Source organism: Rhincodon typus, chromosome 18 (assembly GCF_021869965.1).
Source record: "Rhincodon typus isolate 14 chromosome 18, sRhiTyp1.1, whole genome shotgun sequence".
In the NCBI taxonomy this organism is placed as follows: Eukaryota; Metazoa; Chordata; class Chondrichthyes; order Orectolobiformes; family Rhincodontidae; genus Rhincodon; species Rhincodon typus.
The window spans coordinates 39,234,711-39,248,802 of NC_063349.1; the positions used below are offsets into that span (position 1 = coordinate 39,234,711).

At 39.6% G+C, this 14,092-nt stretch overlaps 1 protein-coding gene across 2 annotated transcripts in view; it reads right to left on the reverse strand.

Annotated features, from left to right (window-relative positions):
- The window catches only part of LOC109929827 (CD82 antigen-like), a 30,413-nt gene that overhangs the window by 4,364 nt on the left and 11,957 nt on the right, over positions 1-14,092 (reverse strand). For both annotated transcript variants that reach the window (XM_048607761.1, XM_020529411.2), the window contains 4 exons: positions 8,758-8,832; positions 6,774-6,881; positions 3,648-3,797; positions 1,198-1,281 (listed from right to left, as the gene is read on the reverse strand). In XM_048607761.1, the coding sequence (XP_048463718.1) occupies positions 1,198-1,281; positions 3,648-3,797; positions 6,774-6,881; positions 8,758-8,832 (417 nt within the window). The remainder of the gene's footprint in view (positions 1-1,197; positions 1,282-3,647; positions 3,798-6,773; positions 6,882-8,757; positions 8,833-14,092) is intronic.

Consider the following 14,092-nt stretch of genomic DNA (forward strand, 5'->3'; position numbering starts at 1 on the left):
TATCAGACCCATTGTTCCAAATTCAAACCTATTCGATGACAATAAGAATCTTCTTCAGAAGGGCCTAGGCCCGAAACGTCAGCCTTCCTGCTCCTCTGATGCTGCTTGGCCTGCTGTGTTCATCCAGCTCTACACCTTGTTATGTCAAATACAAAGATCAGATTCTGCAGTTGTTACCAACTGATGTCTGTGCTTAAGGCGACAAAAGAAAAACAGGAAAAAAGCAATCCGACAAGGCTTACACCAGCAGTGAATGCCAACTATAACAGTGAACTGATCCATCCTTCTTATATTCAACCTTCTCCATGAATAAGTAAACAAATAGACCCCTCTCAATAAATAGTGAAAGAAACAGACCTTTGGCATCCACTACATTCCCAGAACTTATAAGTAAGCTAGTTTTCTCACTCCCTGATCCTTTGTTCACAAATTACTACGTGAACAGACCTTTTTCTCCTTAACTAAGAATCCATGGAACCAAATCAAATAGAGCACAATGCTCCAAAACTTTTAATTAGTTGCCCAGTGCACATTCACTTCTTTATTGCATCTTTTTCCACTCTGTCCTATTGTAATATCAAAAACTCATCAAACAATAGGGCCAATCACAACTGAGACTAGTTTCATGCCACAGCCATACTTGTGTCTCCTGAGTTATGACTGCTGATGGCAATCAGGAATATCAACTTTCTCTACTCATTCCCTTCCCTAACCTTATGATGTTACAGTCAATTGGGGTCTCCATTAGTATCTTAGCTAACTAGGCAAAGAATAGCATCAAAATGTGAGGCATTATTGGTTTCTAAGAGCATGTTGACATGGCACTGATCCAATTTATCTGCTTGTAATGCAGCGAGAATTTTGCTATTAAAATATTCATATTCAAAGCAAGATTAAAATGTCCATTGCAGCGCCGCAAGCACAGATAGTCATTCAATACTCATACTGAGCTTGTCAAAGCAGAATTAAAACAAAATTATTTTGAGTTGTTGACTTGAAGTGAGTGTTTAGTTACTTAACATTTATAATATTACCAGAAATAAGGAAAATTGGGAATTGTATGGCCAAAAGAAGACTTGGTCTTGTTTATCCTATGTCAGGAGCAATACTTTCATTGAGCAATATGATCATCTTTAAGTTTTACTTATATTAACTTAACCGCAGATCCATGTTTGGATGCAAAATGATTTCATTTACCTGTATTAGGAGGAGAACAGCAGCAACTACAAGAACAGTTGCAACGTTGCCATTGAGCCATTGTTTCATGTGTGTGCTGCAGCCCTACGAGGCAAGTTGTATAAATGATCAGGTTATACACTGAAAGGATTTTGTTTTCATTTAAAGCAAATAACTGTAAAACAGAAATTTTTAAAAAGGTTTTGACAATCATCATCTAACATACAAAAAGCAAAATGTTTCATATTTGTCATTTTGATAGACTTGCTTTCAGTTTTACACATGTTGACTCCCAAGATTTGGCTGTGCTTACAAGAACAACATGGGTCAGGAACTTCCCTATAAGAAACATCAGAGCTTTTATCCTCCTGCTTAGCACCCATTCACTTCCTCCCCCAAACTAAAGCCCAAGGAAATGTTTCTTAAACAAAACTGACCTGGCTCCACCTGTTGACCACTTAATTTTAATCTTCAATGAATCAAAATCCCAAAATCTGACTTCCAGTTTTTACAAAAAAAATGGTGTTGACATGAAAATTCAGAAGTATCTGAACTGAGTCACCATGGGTTCAAGAAAGCTTTTTGCCAAAGTCTTATTTACGTTTCAAATTTTGACATATTTTGGAACACCCCCTCTGCACCCTTTGCTGTGTTTGCATAGAGCGATGTAAGGAAGAATGACATCACATCAGAAATTAAATCTGAATTAAGAATTAATCTTCAAATAGTTTGAATGAAAGAAAGTGTAAATGCAAGAACAATATAATAGCAGCATATGTTGCACTGCCATACTATAACATTCCCAAGATAATTCAACAGTAATTTAATTTCCAGCAGCAGGGTTTTCAGAACAAAAATTTTCTTGCCAGTTCTAGTACGTGAGATACTCATTTTCTTTTAAAATCTAAGAATTGGATTTTCCATTTTCCCGCCAGTTGGCTTGACAGGGCGGGGGTCAAATAAGATCCAATGGGCTGTCTGCCAGCTGTTTACCTACCTGCCCCACCACAATTTTTCCCATGGTGCAAATAGTATTACTGCCCACTTCAAGTGCTACTAGCTAATAAGTTCTATCCATGGATTTAAATATTGAGTAGTTGAAGGCTGTGTAATAAAAAAGATTTGGGATATTGATTACTTAGTTATACTTAAGTAAAAATAAAATTTACTTATATAAAATATTTCAACTTTTTTGTAAATAAACAGATTTGTTTTCCTAAAAAGACTACTGAGATCTATGTTTCTTTTCATATTTTATACTAAACAGCTGTCTTTTTTTAATCTGATTTGTTTTGGTCAAATTTAGTTTATTAAAAAGCGTACTTTAATGTATATATAAAGAACAGCCAGTCCAGCACCAGGGGGATTGTTTGGAATGGAGATGTAAGCTCAATGGAAAGCAACAAACAGACTCCACTGAAGCACTTTAAGTCTTGTTGTATTCTTCACAAATAGGCTTGGACATCCTCTCATATTAAGGACCTCATCTTGCCAGAATTTAACCAGTGGCAGGAGCAGCCCTCAGCAAGAATGGATGGATCACAGCAGGTCTTCCCATGCAGCTGGTTTCACTTGGGGGATCACAGCTTTCCAGACCGCCAGAGCTCATTGGATAGCCCTCCACCCACTGTCTGTTAAGCACCTGCTCTCCACAACCTGGGCTGGGCCCTATCAGCTTGCCATGTGGGGAGATCCCAGACTCACCTATCATTCCCAGTCCAATGCAGCTTGCCTCATCTAGCTCTAAATGAATTATTAGTGGTGGTGACTGGTTCTGTGAGGGCTGCCAGTACTAGGCAACTTTTAATTGTCTGGTAGCTCTCTGTAATGGGTATTCTTATGCCTGAAGGCTGGTTTCCCATCAATTCACAACTAATCAGCCTCACCATCGCTATCTGCTGGTAGAAGTCCTGGAGAACTGCACTGCTCTCTGGTCAGTGACCTCCATCATTGTAAACACCTGCTGCTGGAGATCCTGTTACACTTTTTAAAAAACCTATTTAATTGCCTGTGTGTTAAATCATGTAAACACTAATTATTGTCTTTGGAGATGCGTCATTGAGCTTTAGAGGGCAACAACCAAGGGAGCGTTTAACTTTTCCCAGCAAAAATCAATTAGAGCAAGCTCCCTGTCCACCACTTTGATCACATCATGACTTTGATCCCTTTCTCTTGGGTTGGCGGGGGGGGGGGGATTCTTTACATTTGCAGGGTATGATCCCAGCTGTATATTTAGAAACAAGGGAGAGACCACCATTGCCAAGAAGGAAGCAGTCCATTCAATAAGATGTGAAAAGGGATTATATGAAAGGGGAAAGAAGAAACCATGGAGTGAAAACCTAGGCCTTTTATTGGCTATGTATTATGAGATATTTTACGCTAAAATTAATGCTGAATGTACGTAGGCACTTTATTTTTTTCAATTTTCAATTTATATTTATGGAGACATGGAAGCTATGTTAATACCTTACCTGTGGGTATATGTAGGTATTCTCAGTGATATGACAAAAATAATTAGAATCATCCACAGTAGAATTGCTACATGAGCAAGGGAGAGACATCAATCCAATCAGATCATTCTGTTCCCAATCTGTGGAATTGTAATATCCACAACACTGAAGCTAGGATACAAAAACAAATAACATTTGAAAAGAGAGTTAACAATCAAGGTGTATTCATTTTATCAGTCATTTTATGTGCTGCTCACTGTGTGTTTGAATACTTTTAAGAATAAAATAGAATTATTATTCAAAGTGCTATTACCAGGTTTTTGGTCTTTTTTTTATTGTTTATTCATGGTTTGAGGGTGTCGCTGGTTAGGCCAGTATTTATTGCCCATCCCAGAGGACAGTTAAGAGTCAAGTACTATAGTGATTGGAACTAGGGTTCACTATGAGATTCTTGATTGGGGTTGTTAACCTGGACCAATCAGGAATCCCTGGCTGACAGAGGATTCAAAACAGGGATTCAGAAGGTCTCCTCATCTAGAGACTTGCTTCGAGTTGGCTGGTCATAGCTGATGTATAGTGCACATGTAAATAAAGGGTGACTTGGTGACAGGACATTGACCCCTGAGTAGTTATTTCAACCACATTGCTGTGGGTCTAAAGTCACATGTAGTCCAGACCAGGTAAGGAAGGCAGTGTCCTTCCCTAAAGGACATTACTGAACCAGATGGACTTATCCTGACCATCAACAATGGTTTCATGGTCATTATTAGACTCCTAATTCCAGAATTGTATTGAATTCAAATTCCACCATCTGCCATGGTGGGATTCAAACCTGGGTCCCGAGAACATTCCTAGGTCTCTGGATTGACAGTCCAGTGATAATACCATTATTCTATGAGACTTCAGTATCTTGCAGTCCTGGGAATAAGTTGGATGGTTTAGTAAACCTTTGTTGTGGACTACTAGAGGCTTAGGGTATTGGGAGAGGGTCAAAGGAAGGTTCTGGAAGGATGAGGTGGAAATCACTGGAGGAGGACGTTCCCAAGAGTTAAATATGTTTTCTAGGGCATCTCCGGGAGTGTGGTGGGGGCTTTGAGTATTGAGAGGGAATCATGGGGTCTCAGAATGGGGAAGATCCATGGACAGAGATTCTGTGGTCCAACAGGACTTGGGGAGTGGCACTGCAGCTAAAGTTGGTGGAGCTGGTCTATGTAAAGACTGTGTATTTCTACATTTCTTTATTTTTTGATTGTAGATTGAAATGCGTAAAGGACTGTTTTAAAACCCAAGGATTTACTACATTTTAAAAAGCAAGTCATCTGACACTCATTGAAAAGCACTGTTCATACAGCTGTTTGTTCGAGCAGTGAGAAAGTCTAGTTGCAGAAAAGCGTGTGTAAGAGTGGAGATTCATCTAGTCAGCAACAAGTATCAAATTAGTCTGGGGAGTGGTGACCTGTTATCAATGACAAAGGACTTCTGCCTGCCAACAACTATGTGATTGGCTCCCAGGTAGCTGAGTGTGACTGCTTGGGCAGAAGCCATTTGACATCCAAAAAAGGAGTTGTCCTTTCTCTGCAGTAAAAACAACTCAAGCCTGAAGAAAGCAAATGCCTTAAGATATGGCTTCTAACTAATCAGTCAGAGACTTTATAAGTGTTAAACAGCCACTCTTTGACTCCTGCAAGTGAAAATACCTGAAGGAAGAAGGTTAAGGAGCAGAAAATCCTTTCATGGGATAAAACATATCTCAGCGAACTTTGTGACAAGGGTCTATTGAACTGCCTTCCTAATCTTTCCCTTCTCCCATGACACCCATATTTTTTGTATGTCTTCGTATGTACAGTGGGAGTTTAATAAAGGGATTAGAGTTTAAACAGTAGAGTGATATGTTGATGGTTCATCAGTGTTTACCTGTAACTAGAATATATTTATCTGTAATTAATAGCACCAATGTTAAGTACAGAAACACAGCTCATGCTTTCTGTCAACTTGGGTAAATTGAGGAACTTGGTGTACTTTTTTAAAAAAACTTTAACTTTTGTGATGATTCCAGACATAGCAGGGCTTCATTTGCAGAGTGTGACCACAGTGAGGCATAACAGGTAAATGGAGTCTAAATGTTTCAGGCACAAAATTGTTGCAAGCCCCCTTCAAACACCAGACCTTTGTCCTAATTTTCACGTGAGCCTGTACATGGGCAAACAGTCTGCCGACCTGAAAGAGGCGAGATACTATTTAAATATACAAATTAGGACCCAAAGATGGTTCGATTATAAAGGTTTATCCCCTGGTGGAGCCACAGAAATTGAGATTAGGAACCATCAGGAGTTTACTGCAAAAAGATCTTCAGGTAGGAAACAGAGAATCTAGAGGCATAAAAACAAAGTTGCTGGAAGTTCTGAGGAAGGGTCACCAGACCCGAAACGTTAACTCTGTTTTCTCCTTCACGGATGCTGCCAGACCTGCTGAGCTTTTCCAGCAACTTTGTTTTTGTTCCTGATTTACAGCATCCGCAGTTCTTTTGGTTCTTAATCTAGAGGCATACCCCTCAGTATGCAAAGGAACAGAGCAGGAAGATAACCATGAAGGCAACCATACAGAATATGAGCCTTATAGGGTTTGGAGGTGATTGGTCAGAAGCCAAGTATGACTAGAATGAGCAAGTTAAGCTGAATACTGCATTAGAATGGAGAGAGCATTTCTTTCTGTGCTTGAAACCTGCAGATGGAAATGGAGGCATAGAAATAAGTTACAGAGTTACTCACATTGTTGGACCTACAATATGCTGGAGATGTACTCTGCATTGTAATATTCTATGAGAATGAGTTGCTACACAAATGTACAGATACAGTGGCCCAGACTTTCTTCAGGCTGCTTTTTTTTATATATAAAGTAAACCTGTTTGGACATGTTTGGACAAACCTCCATGGTAGGTGGAACTTGAATCCAGACCTTCTGGCCCAATTCAGGGATATGACCACAGTGTCACGAAAGCCTTGAGTACCAGGCTGCCTTTTAATGAAAGCTTTGTTCTATAACATTAACAGTAAACAATTCTTTAAAATTTGGACAAAAGAAGTGATCCTGCCAACTATAAAGTGTAATTATTTTTGTTGCTAATGTGTTTGTTTTTTGTAAACTTACTTCGTTCTGAATGAGATCCAATAAGTTCCATTTCAATTCTTTGGAAAAGCTATCATTGCCATAATGTTTAATAGCCTCAATGGTTTTCTTATCCAGCAGAGTTGCAATCTGTTAAAATTAAATATAATTGGATTGAATGTTCACTTAAAGGCCTGCAACACAACCTAGCCAGAAGGTAATCCTTTTGTAAATACACCCAAAAAGACTAGAAACCGAAAGCTTCATGACTAAAAATCAAATCAGTACTGTAAAAACAGACAAAGTGAATCAGTCAATTACTGGTGTCACGATTTTGCATGTTCAATCTGTATTAATTTGTTGAACATTAGTTGCTTCTTATTACAAAACACTGACTCAAGGAGGTTTTTGAAAGACTTTAGAAACTGGCAATTAATTTCCTGTGTGTGTGATACAATAATATCAGAAAAATAAAGGAAACCAATCTTTTAACTCCAAATAAACTACTGATGATTAATTCACTAAAGTAAATATAATAGTCTTCTGTGACATCATTGAGAGCTTTGGCTTTATAGGGGAGAAAATACTATACTCACACGGAAGAGCACTTAGTGCCACAGTAATCCATGAACACATCTGATGTGGCACGTACACATTAAGAGTCAGCGTAAGCATACAATGAAATGCGGAAAATTTGAGTGAGAAAGTACCATCCAACAGCACCAACCATTTCAGATAACTTTACAAATGGTAAAGTTTACCTTGTTTTTCAAGTTCACAGCGGTTCTGAGACACATCACTACTTCAACTGTTATTTTATGTTATTTTAATCTTCTGACATTGTTCTTATTTTTGCTTTCCACTGTAGAAACTCTTGGCTATCATTCAGACCTTAAATCTGCCACTAGCCTCTTTGCTAAACAATGTTTATAAATGCTTTATGTCTGGAATTGGGCAAATTAGAAAATTTCTAAAAGTAATTTGACAGAACAGAGGATTGTTGTGGGAAATAATACACACATTTTATCAGATATTCATAGACCAAACACATTTTCTTAATGGAAAATGGAGCAATATTTAAAATCATGTCACCAGAAAATAAATCAATACTTCAATATATGGGGTTTACTTATTTTCTGTACGATAACATTAATATTAAATGCAAATAATTGGTACCATAATATGTCGGAGATGTAGCAATGGTTGTATATGACTTTCACCATGTTTAATGTTCTGTCTGCTTTCAGTTACTTCACAATGTCCATTTTTACATTGTTGTGTTACATTTTAGACATTTTGTTAAAGGTACGCTGTCAGTTTACAAGAGCAGGCAAAGATCATGATAGCACAGAATAAAGCCAGAATGCAGATTAATGATTATTTTAATTGAGTTTATGCAAAAAAAAAACACTTTATCATTTACTACAACAACTAACTGGAGCTCAAGATCAATCATCTTCACTTCAGAGTCATAAAGTCATGGAGTCATACAGCACGGACACACTTCGGTCCAAACAGCCCATGCCAAACATAATCCCAAACTAAGCTAGTCCCACCTGCCAACTCCTGCCTCATATCCCTCCAAATCTTGCCTATTCATGTACTTATCCAAATGTTATAGTTGTACCCACATCCACCACTTCCTCAGGAAGTTCATTCTACATGCGAACCACCCTCTGTGTAAAGAATTTGCTTCTCATGTCTTTTTTTCAAAACTTTCTCTCCTCACACCTTAAAAATGTGGCCCCCTAGACTTGAAATCCTCCATCCTACGGATGATATAATACCACTAACTCTACCTATACCCCTCATGATTTTAAAAACTTCTATTAAGGTCACCTCTTAACTTCCTGCACTCCAGAAGAAAGAAGTCGCAGCCTATCCAGCCTTTCTTTATAACTCAAACCTTCCATATCCAGCAACATCCTGGTAAATCACTTCTTTAATCCATTTATAAACTTACATTAATTCTATAACTGAATGGTCATATCTGTGTTTAGATGGTAACAACAAAATGCATACTTACATTGCTATATTGTGAAAGTACGGCCAATCCAATTGCAAGTTGCAGAATGAAGATAAGAATTAGAAATAAGAAGTACTGAAAACAAAAATAATTAAATCAATTCAACAAATCTAACAGCATTTCCAACATATTAAACTATTCAGTTCAATATTAAAAAGGAAGTAAAGGTTGTTTGTGTAATAGTGTGGAAGTGGTGATACAAAATCAACTGCCAATCTCTTAAAATCTTCATTCAAATACAGGAAATAAAAGGGTAAATAAAATTTGGGAGAGATGTAAAACAGGCTGTGATTTTCTATTGTGCATTTTATAGTTTTGAACAAAATCAATATTACCTAGAGATAAGGCTCCCCATCCCACGCAGCTTCCAAAGCTCTCACAAACCTCCCACCAACTCTGTCATGACCAGCCTGACCCCTAGCCTGATGGTGTCTGAACTGCCTGACATTAATCAACTAGATTCAATGAATCGCTCTCAATTTTCATTTTGGCCAAGCTATTGGTTGTTAATGAGGCCTGAGTATTAATGTGGTCTGGTTCTCACACTGCAGCTGCAGTGTGTGGGTCCACCTCTGGCTTTCTTCTGGAGATTTAAAATACCCTAGCATCTGCTAATTTTACATCAGCACCAGAAAAAAATAAGAGTGAAAGCTTTACTAATAACCTTCAGTTATGAAAACTATCCAATGCTGCCTACTCTGCTGTTTATGCAACTCCTGTAAGACCATAAGACACAGGAGCAGAACTTAGGCCATTTGGTCCATCAAGACTGTTTTACCATTCAACCATAGCTAATAAGTTTCTCAATGAATTCTGCCACCTTCTTCCCATAACCTTTGATTCCCTTAACAATCAAAAACCTATCTATCTCTTTCTTAGCTATACTCAATGACCTGGCCTCCACAGCCTTCTATGGCAATGAATTCCATAGATTCTGTTTGAAGAAGTTTCTCCTCATCTACATTCTAAAGGGTCTTCCCTTTACTCAAAGGCTGTGCCCTCGGGTCCTAGTGTCTCCTGCTATATCCAGCCCTCTCAGTATTCTGCAAATTTCAATTAGATCCTTCTAAATTCCATCTAATATAGACCCAGAGTCCTCAAAAGTTCCTTATATGTTATTCCTGGGATCTTCCTCTGGACCCATTCCAGGGCCAGTACATCCTTTCTGAGATATGGGTCCAAAATTGCTCACAATATTCTAAATGTGGTCTGACCAGACCCTTATAAAGCCTCACAATTACATCCCTCCTTTTATATGCTTGTCCTCTAGGAATAAATGCCAACATTATATTTGCCTTCCTATCTACTGACTCAACCTGTATGTTAACTTGAAAAGAACCCTGGACTAGGACTCCCAAGTCCCATTGCACTTCAGATTTCTTAATTTTCCCCCATTTATAAAATAGTCTATGCCTCTATTCTTTCCACTAAAAACCATGACCTCACACTTTCCCACGTTGTATTCCATTTGCCCACTTCTTTGCCTACTCTCCTAACCTATCCAAATACTTTTGCAGCTCCGCAACTCCTCAATACTACCTGTACCTCCACCTATCTTTATATCATCTGCAAATTTAGCAGAATGCCCTCAGTTCCTTCATCTAGATTATTAATGTATAAAGTGAAAAGTTGTGGTCCCAACACTGACTCTTGTGGAACACCACTAGTCACTGGCTTCCATCCAGAGAAAGACCCTTTTATCCCCACTTTCTGCTTTCTGCCAGACAGCCAATCTTCTATCCATGCTAGTACCTTGCCTCTAACACCATGAGCCTTTATATTATTCAACAGCTTCCTGTGTGGCACCTTGTCAAAGGCCTTCTGGAAGTCCAAGTGGATAACATCCATTGGCTCTCCTTTCTCTAACCTGCTTCTTACCTCCTCAAAGAATTCTAACAGATTTGCCAGACATGACCTCCCCTTGATGAAACCATGCTGACTTAGCCCTATTTTATGATGCACTTCCAAGTATTCAAAAATCTCATCCTTCACAATGGACTCCAAAGTCTTATCAATGACTCAAGTCAGGCTAATTGGCCTGTAATTTCCCTTCTTTTGCCTCACTCCCTTCTTAAACAAGGGGGTTACATTAGCGAATTTCCATTCCTGTGGTACCCTCCCTGACTCCAATGATTCCTGAAAGATCACTACTAATGCCTCCACTATCACTTCAGCTATCTCCTTAAGAACTCTGGGGTGTGGTCCATCTGGTCCTGGTGTTTTATACACCTTCAGACCTTTCAGTCTTTCTAGCAATTTCTCCTTAGTGATGGCCACCATACTCACCTCTGCCCCACAATGCTCTTGAATTTTTGGGATGTTACTCATGTCTTTCACCTTGAAGACTGATGCAAAGTATTTGTTCAGTTCCTCCGCCATTTCTTTGTTCCCTATTATTGCTTCTCCAGCAGCATTTTCCAGCTGCCCAATGTCCATTTTTGCTTCTCTTTTGCCCTTTATATATCTAAAGAAACTCTTGCAATCTTCTTTTATATTACTGGCTAGCTTACCCTCATATTTAATCTTTGTGGTTCCTCTATTCTACCCACACAGATTCTCCATCATCTGACCCTACTTTATTTCTTGCTATCTATTTAATTTCATTTCCTACTATTAAGGCAATCACACCCCCTCTGCCCACCTGCCTGTCTTTTCAATAGGATGCATATCCTTGGATATTTAGCTCCCAGTCCTGATCCCCTTGCAGCCACTTCTCCCTTATGCCCACTACATCACACCTGCCAATTTCAATCTGCGCCACAAGTTCATTTACCTTATTTTGTATACTGTATGCATACAACACCTTCATTCCAGTAATAACCATGCCTCTTCTCATTGTCATCCATTTATCCAATGTGCTTGAAGTTAGATTCCTAACCTTTTCCAAACACTCTGTCCTGCTTTGTGTTCTGGAGATTTTAATAATCTCTCCTGAGTTCTCCTTTCTTTTCATACTTTTCCATGCAGTTGAATCCACTGCATAAATGTTAGCCTGCTGCTTTGTTTGCCATTGTCCATTATACTTCTTGGAATTTACCCTTTCCTTCCCAGCCCCACTTTTTCCCATCTCACAAAGATAATTGAATTGCCCAGTCTTCTGAAGCAGCCAAGCAAACACTTCAGTTGGAAAATCAATTGGACATGATTTTCAACGTCAAGTGTGTGACGGCAAGTAGGGGCTGCAGTTGGGTCGATCAACTCCAGGATGATTTCAGAGGACCACAGGATGCTGGGGCAATCTGTTTAAATGGCCTATTTTAGTGCTGGAGAATTTATCCTTGCAACAGTAACAACATTAAGGACCACTAGCCCTCACCCCTCATACCCCAACACACTCCCATATCCAATCCATGCAATCCAAACTCTTCACTCAAACCCCAATGCACAGTAAGGTTTAACTAAGTGCCCAGATATCCATTAGAGTGTTGAAACAGTTGGTCCCCAGGGAAAACATTGCTTGATTGACAGCTCTGAAATATTCTGAAAATTGCACAATGTTTATTTACACAAGATAATGAGATTTCAAGTATTTGCAGTTTCCGCTATTAATAATGTAAAGAGCCTGAATGATTGACACTTTTATTGGCCTGAAATGAAAGAAGTTTGTTTTTTAAAGAAAATAAAATGTTACAAACTATTGACATATTTTTAAACTTAAATTTTGTTGAACACATTATATTGTCATTATATGTTTTTTTTTATTCTACACAGTGAATGAATGAGCAGGACCTCTAAAGTGGGCAGAGAGCATAACTTGTCATACAGGCATGGAATGAAGGTATGGAGCCATGGAGGTGGGATAGCTTAGCATGGGAGTAAGAGTGGTTGTGGGGTAGGGGGCATAGCTTGGTATGGATGGTATGAGAGGCTACAGGTGGTGGAAGCATAGCTTGGCATGCTAAGAACTTTTGAACTACCTTTCAGAAGGTTTCTGAAATAACTCCTAAGAGGCCGGTATCCTGTCACCAAGTCACCCTATATTTACACATGCATAGGACTTGATACTGATCCAGCTCCCTCAGAGCCAGCTCTCAGAGTGAACAGAACCTCTGATATGTCTGTTTATATCTGTCACCCAGGGCTCCCTGATTGGACCAGATTAACAGCCCCAATCAGGGAACTCAGATTCTATGGGGTCCACCTGGCCAATATCATTACAATCACAACATCCCTCCTCTCCATGTCCAGGGACATAGGCCTGTTCTTTCTCTTGTTGCTTCTCTTCGGACTTTTTCACACCAGGTCTGGTTCCTCCAACTCATCCTTGGATTGGGCAGCGTATACCAGACTGTAACCTGCCTCTTGCACCCAGAGTGTCTTGGAAGAAAATCATCCACTTCTTCAGGTGGTAAAGGCATCAAGGCTGCGAAATCTGCTGTGTCCATCTCAGATTCCAAGGTTTTATTGATGCTTGATGGAAGGGGAGAACCCTTGAGTTTGGACAGCCTTTCTGGCTGCTTTGAGGGGTCAGGTATGTTTTGCTGCTGCCTGATTTGTGAGGTAGTAGCTTTCATGTGGTCCATGTGCTTGTTCAGGACTGCCTCACCTACCTGAACTTTGTATGTCACAGGACCTGACATTGTGTTGACCATGCCTCTTACATGTGCAGGGCCATTTCCGTGATTTCAGCACCAAACTTTATCCCCTGAAGTAAACTGCCTTGCTCACTTAGAGTAGTCTTGTGTCCGGCATTGGCATTCCCGATGCTGTTTCAACCCCACCCCAGGTCCAGGAAGATCAGGCTTAACCTGGTGTGCAGTCTTCTGCCTATTAGCAACTCTGCTGGAGCCATCCCTGTCATTGTATGAGGGATGGTCCTATAATCAAATTAGAACTGGGACAGTTTGATATCAAGTGAAGCTGTAGGCTATTCCTTTATGCCTGCCTTCAAAGTTTGGACTACTCTTCCCACCAGACCATTAGAAGGTGGATGATATGGAGCAATTCTTACATGCGGAATGCCATTTGACTTTAGGGAATACTCAAATTCTCTGCTAGTAAATGATAGCCCATTATCTGTGACCAACACTTCTGGGAGATCCTGTACTGCAAAAGATGTATGCAGTTTTTCTATCATCGTCTCCGTGTTTGCCAAGTGAACTCTATGCATGCTCAGCCACTTTGAGGGAGCGTCCACAATTACTTAGAATGATGAGTCCATGGAAGGGCCAGCATAGTCAACATGTAACCAAATCCAGTGTTTGCCCAGCAATTCCCACGAATGTGGGGGAGCTGCTGGTGGTAATTCTAGTCCTTGTTGGCACTCTGGGCACTGCCCAACAATGAAGCATCCAGCCTTGTCCACCAGACATAATTTGTTGCCAACATCTTCATT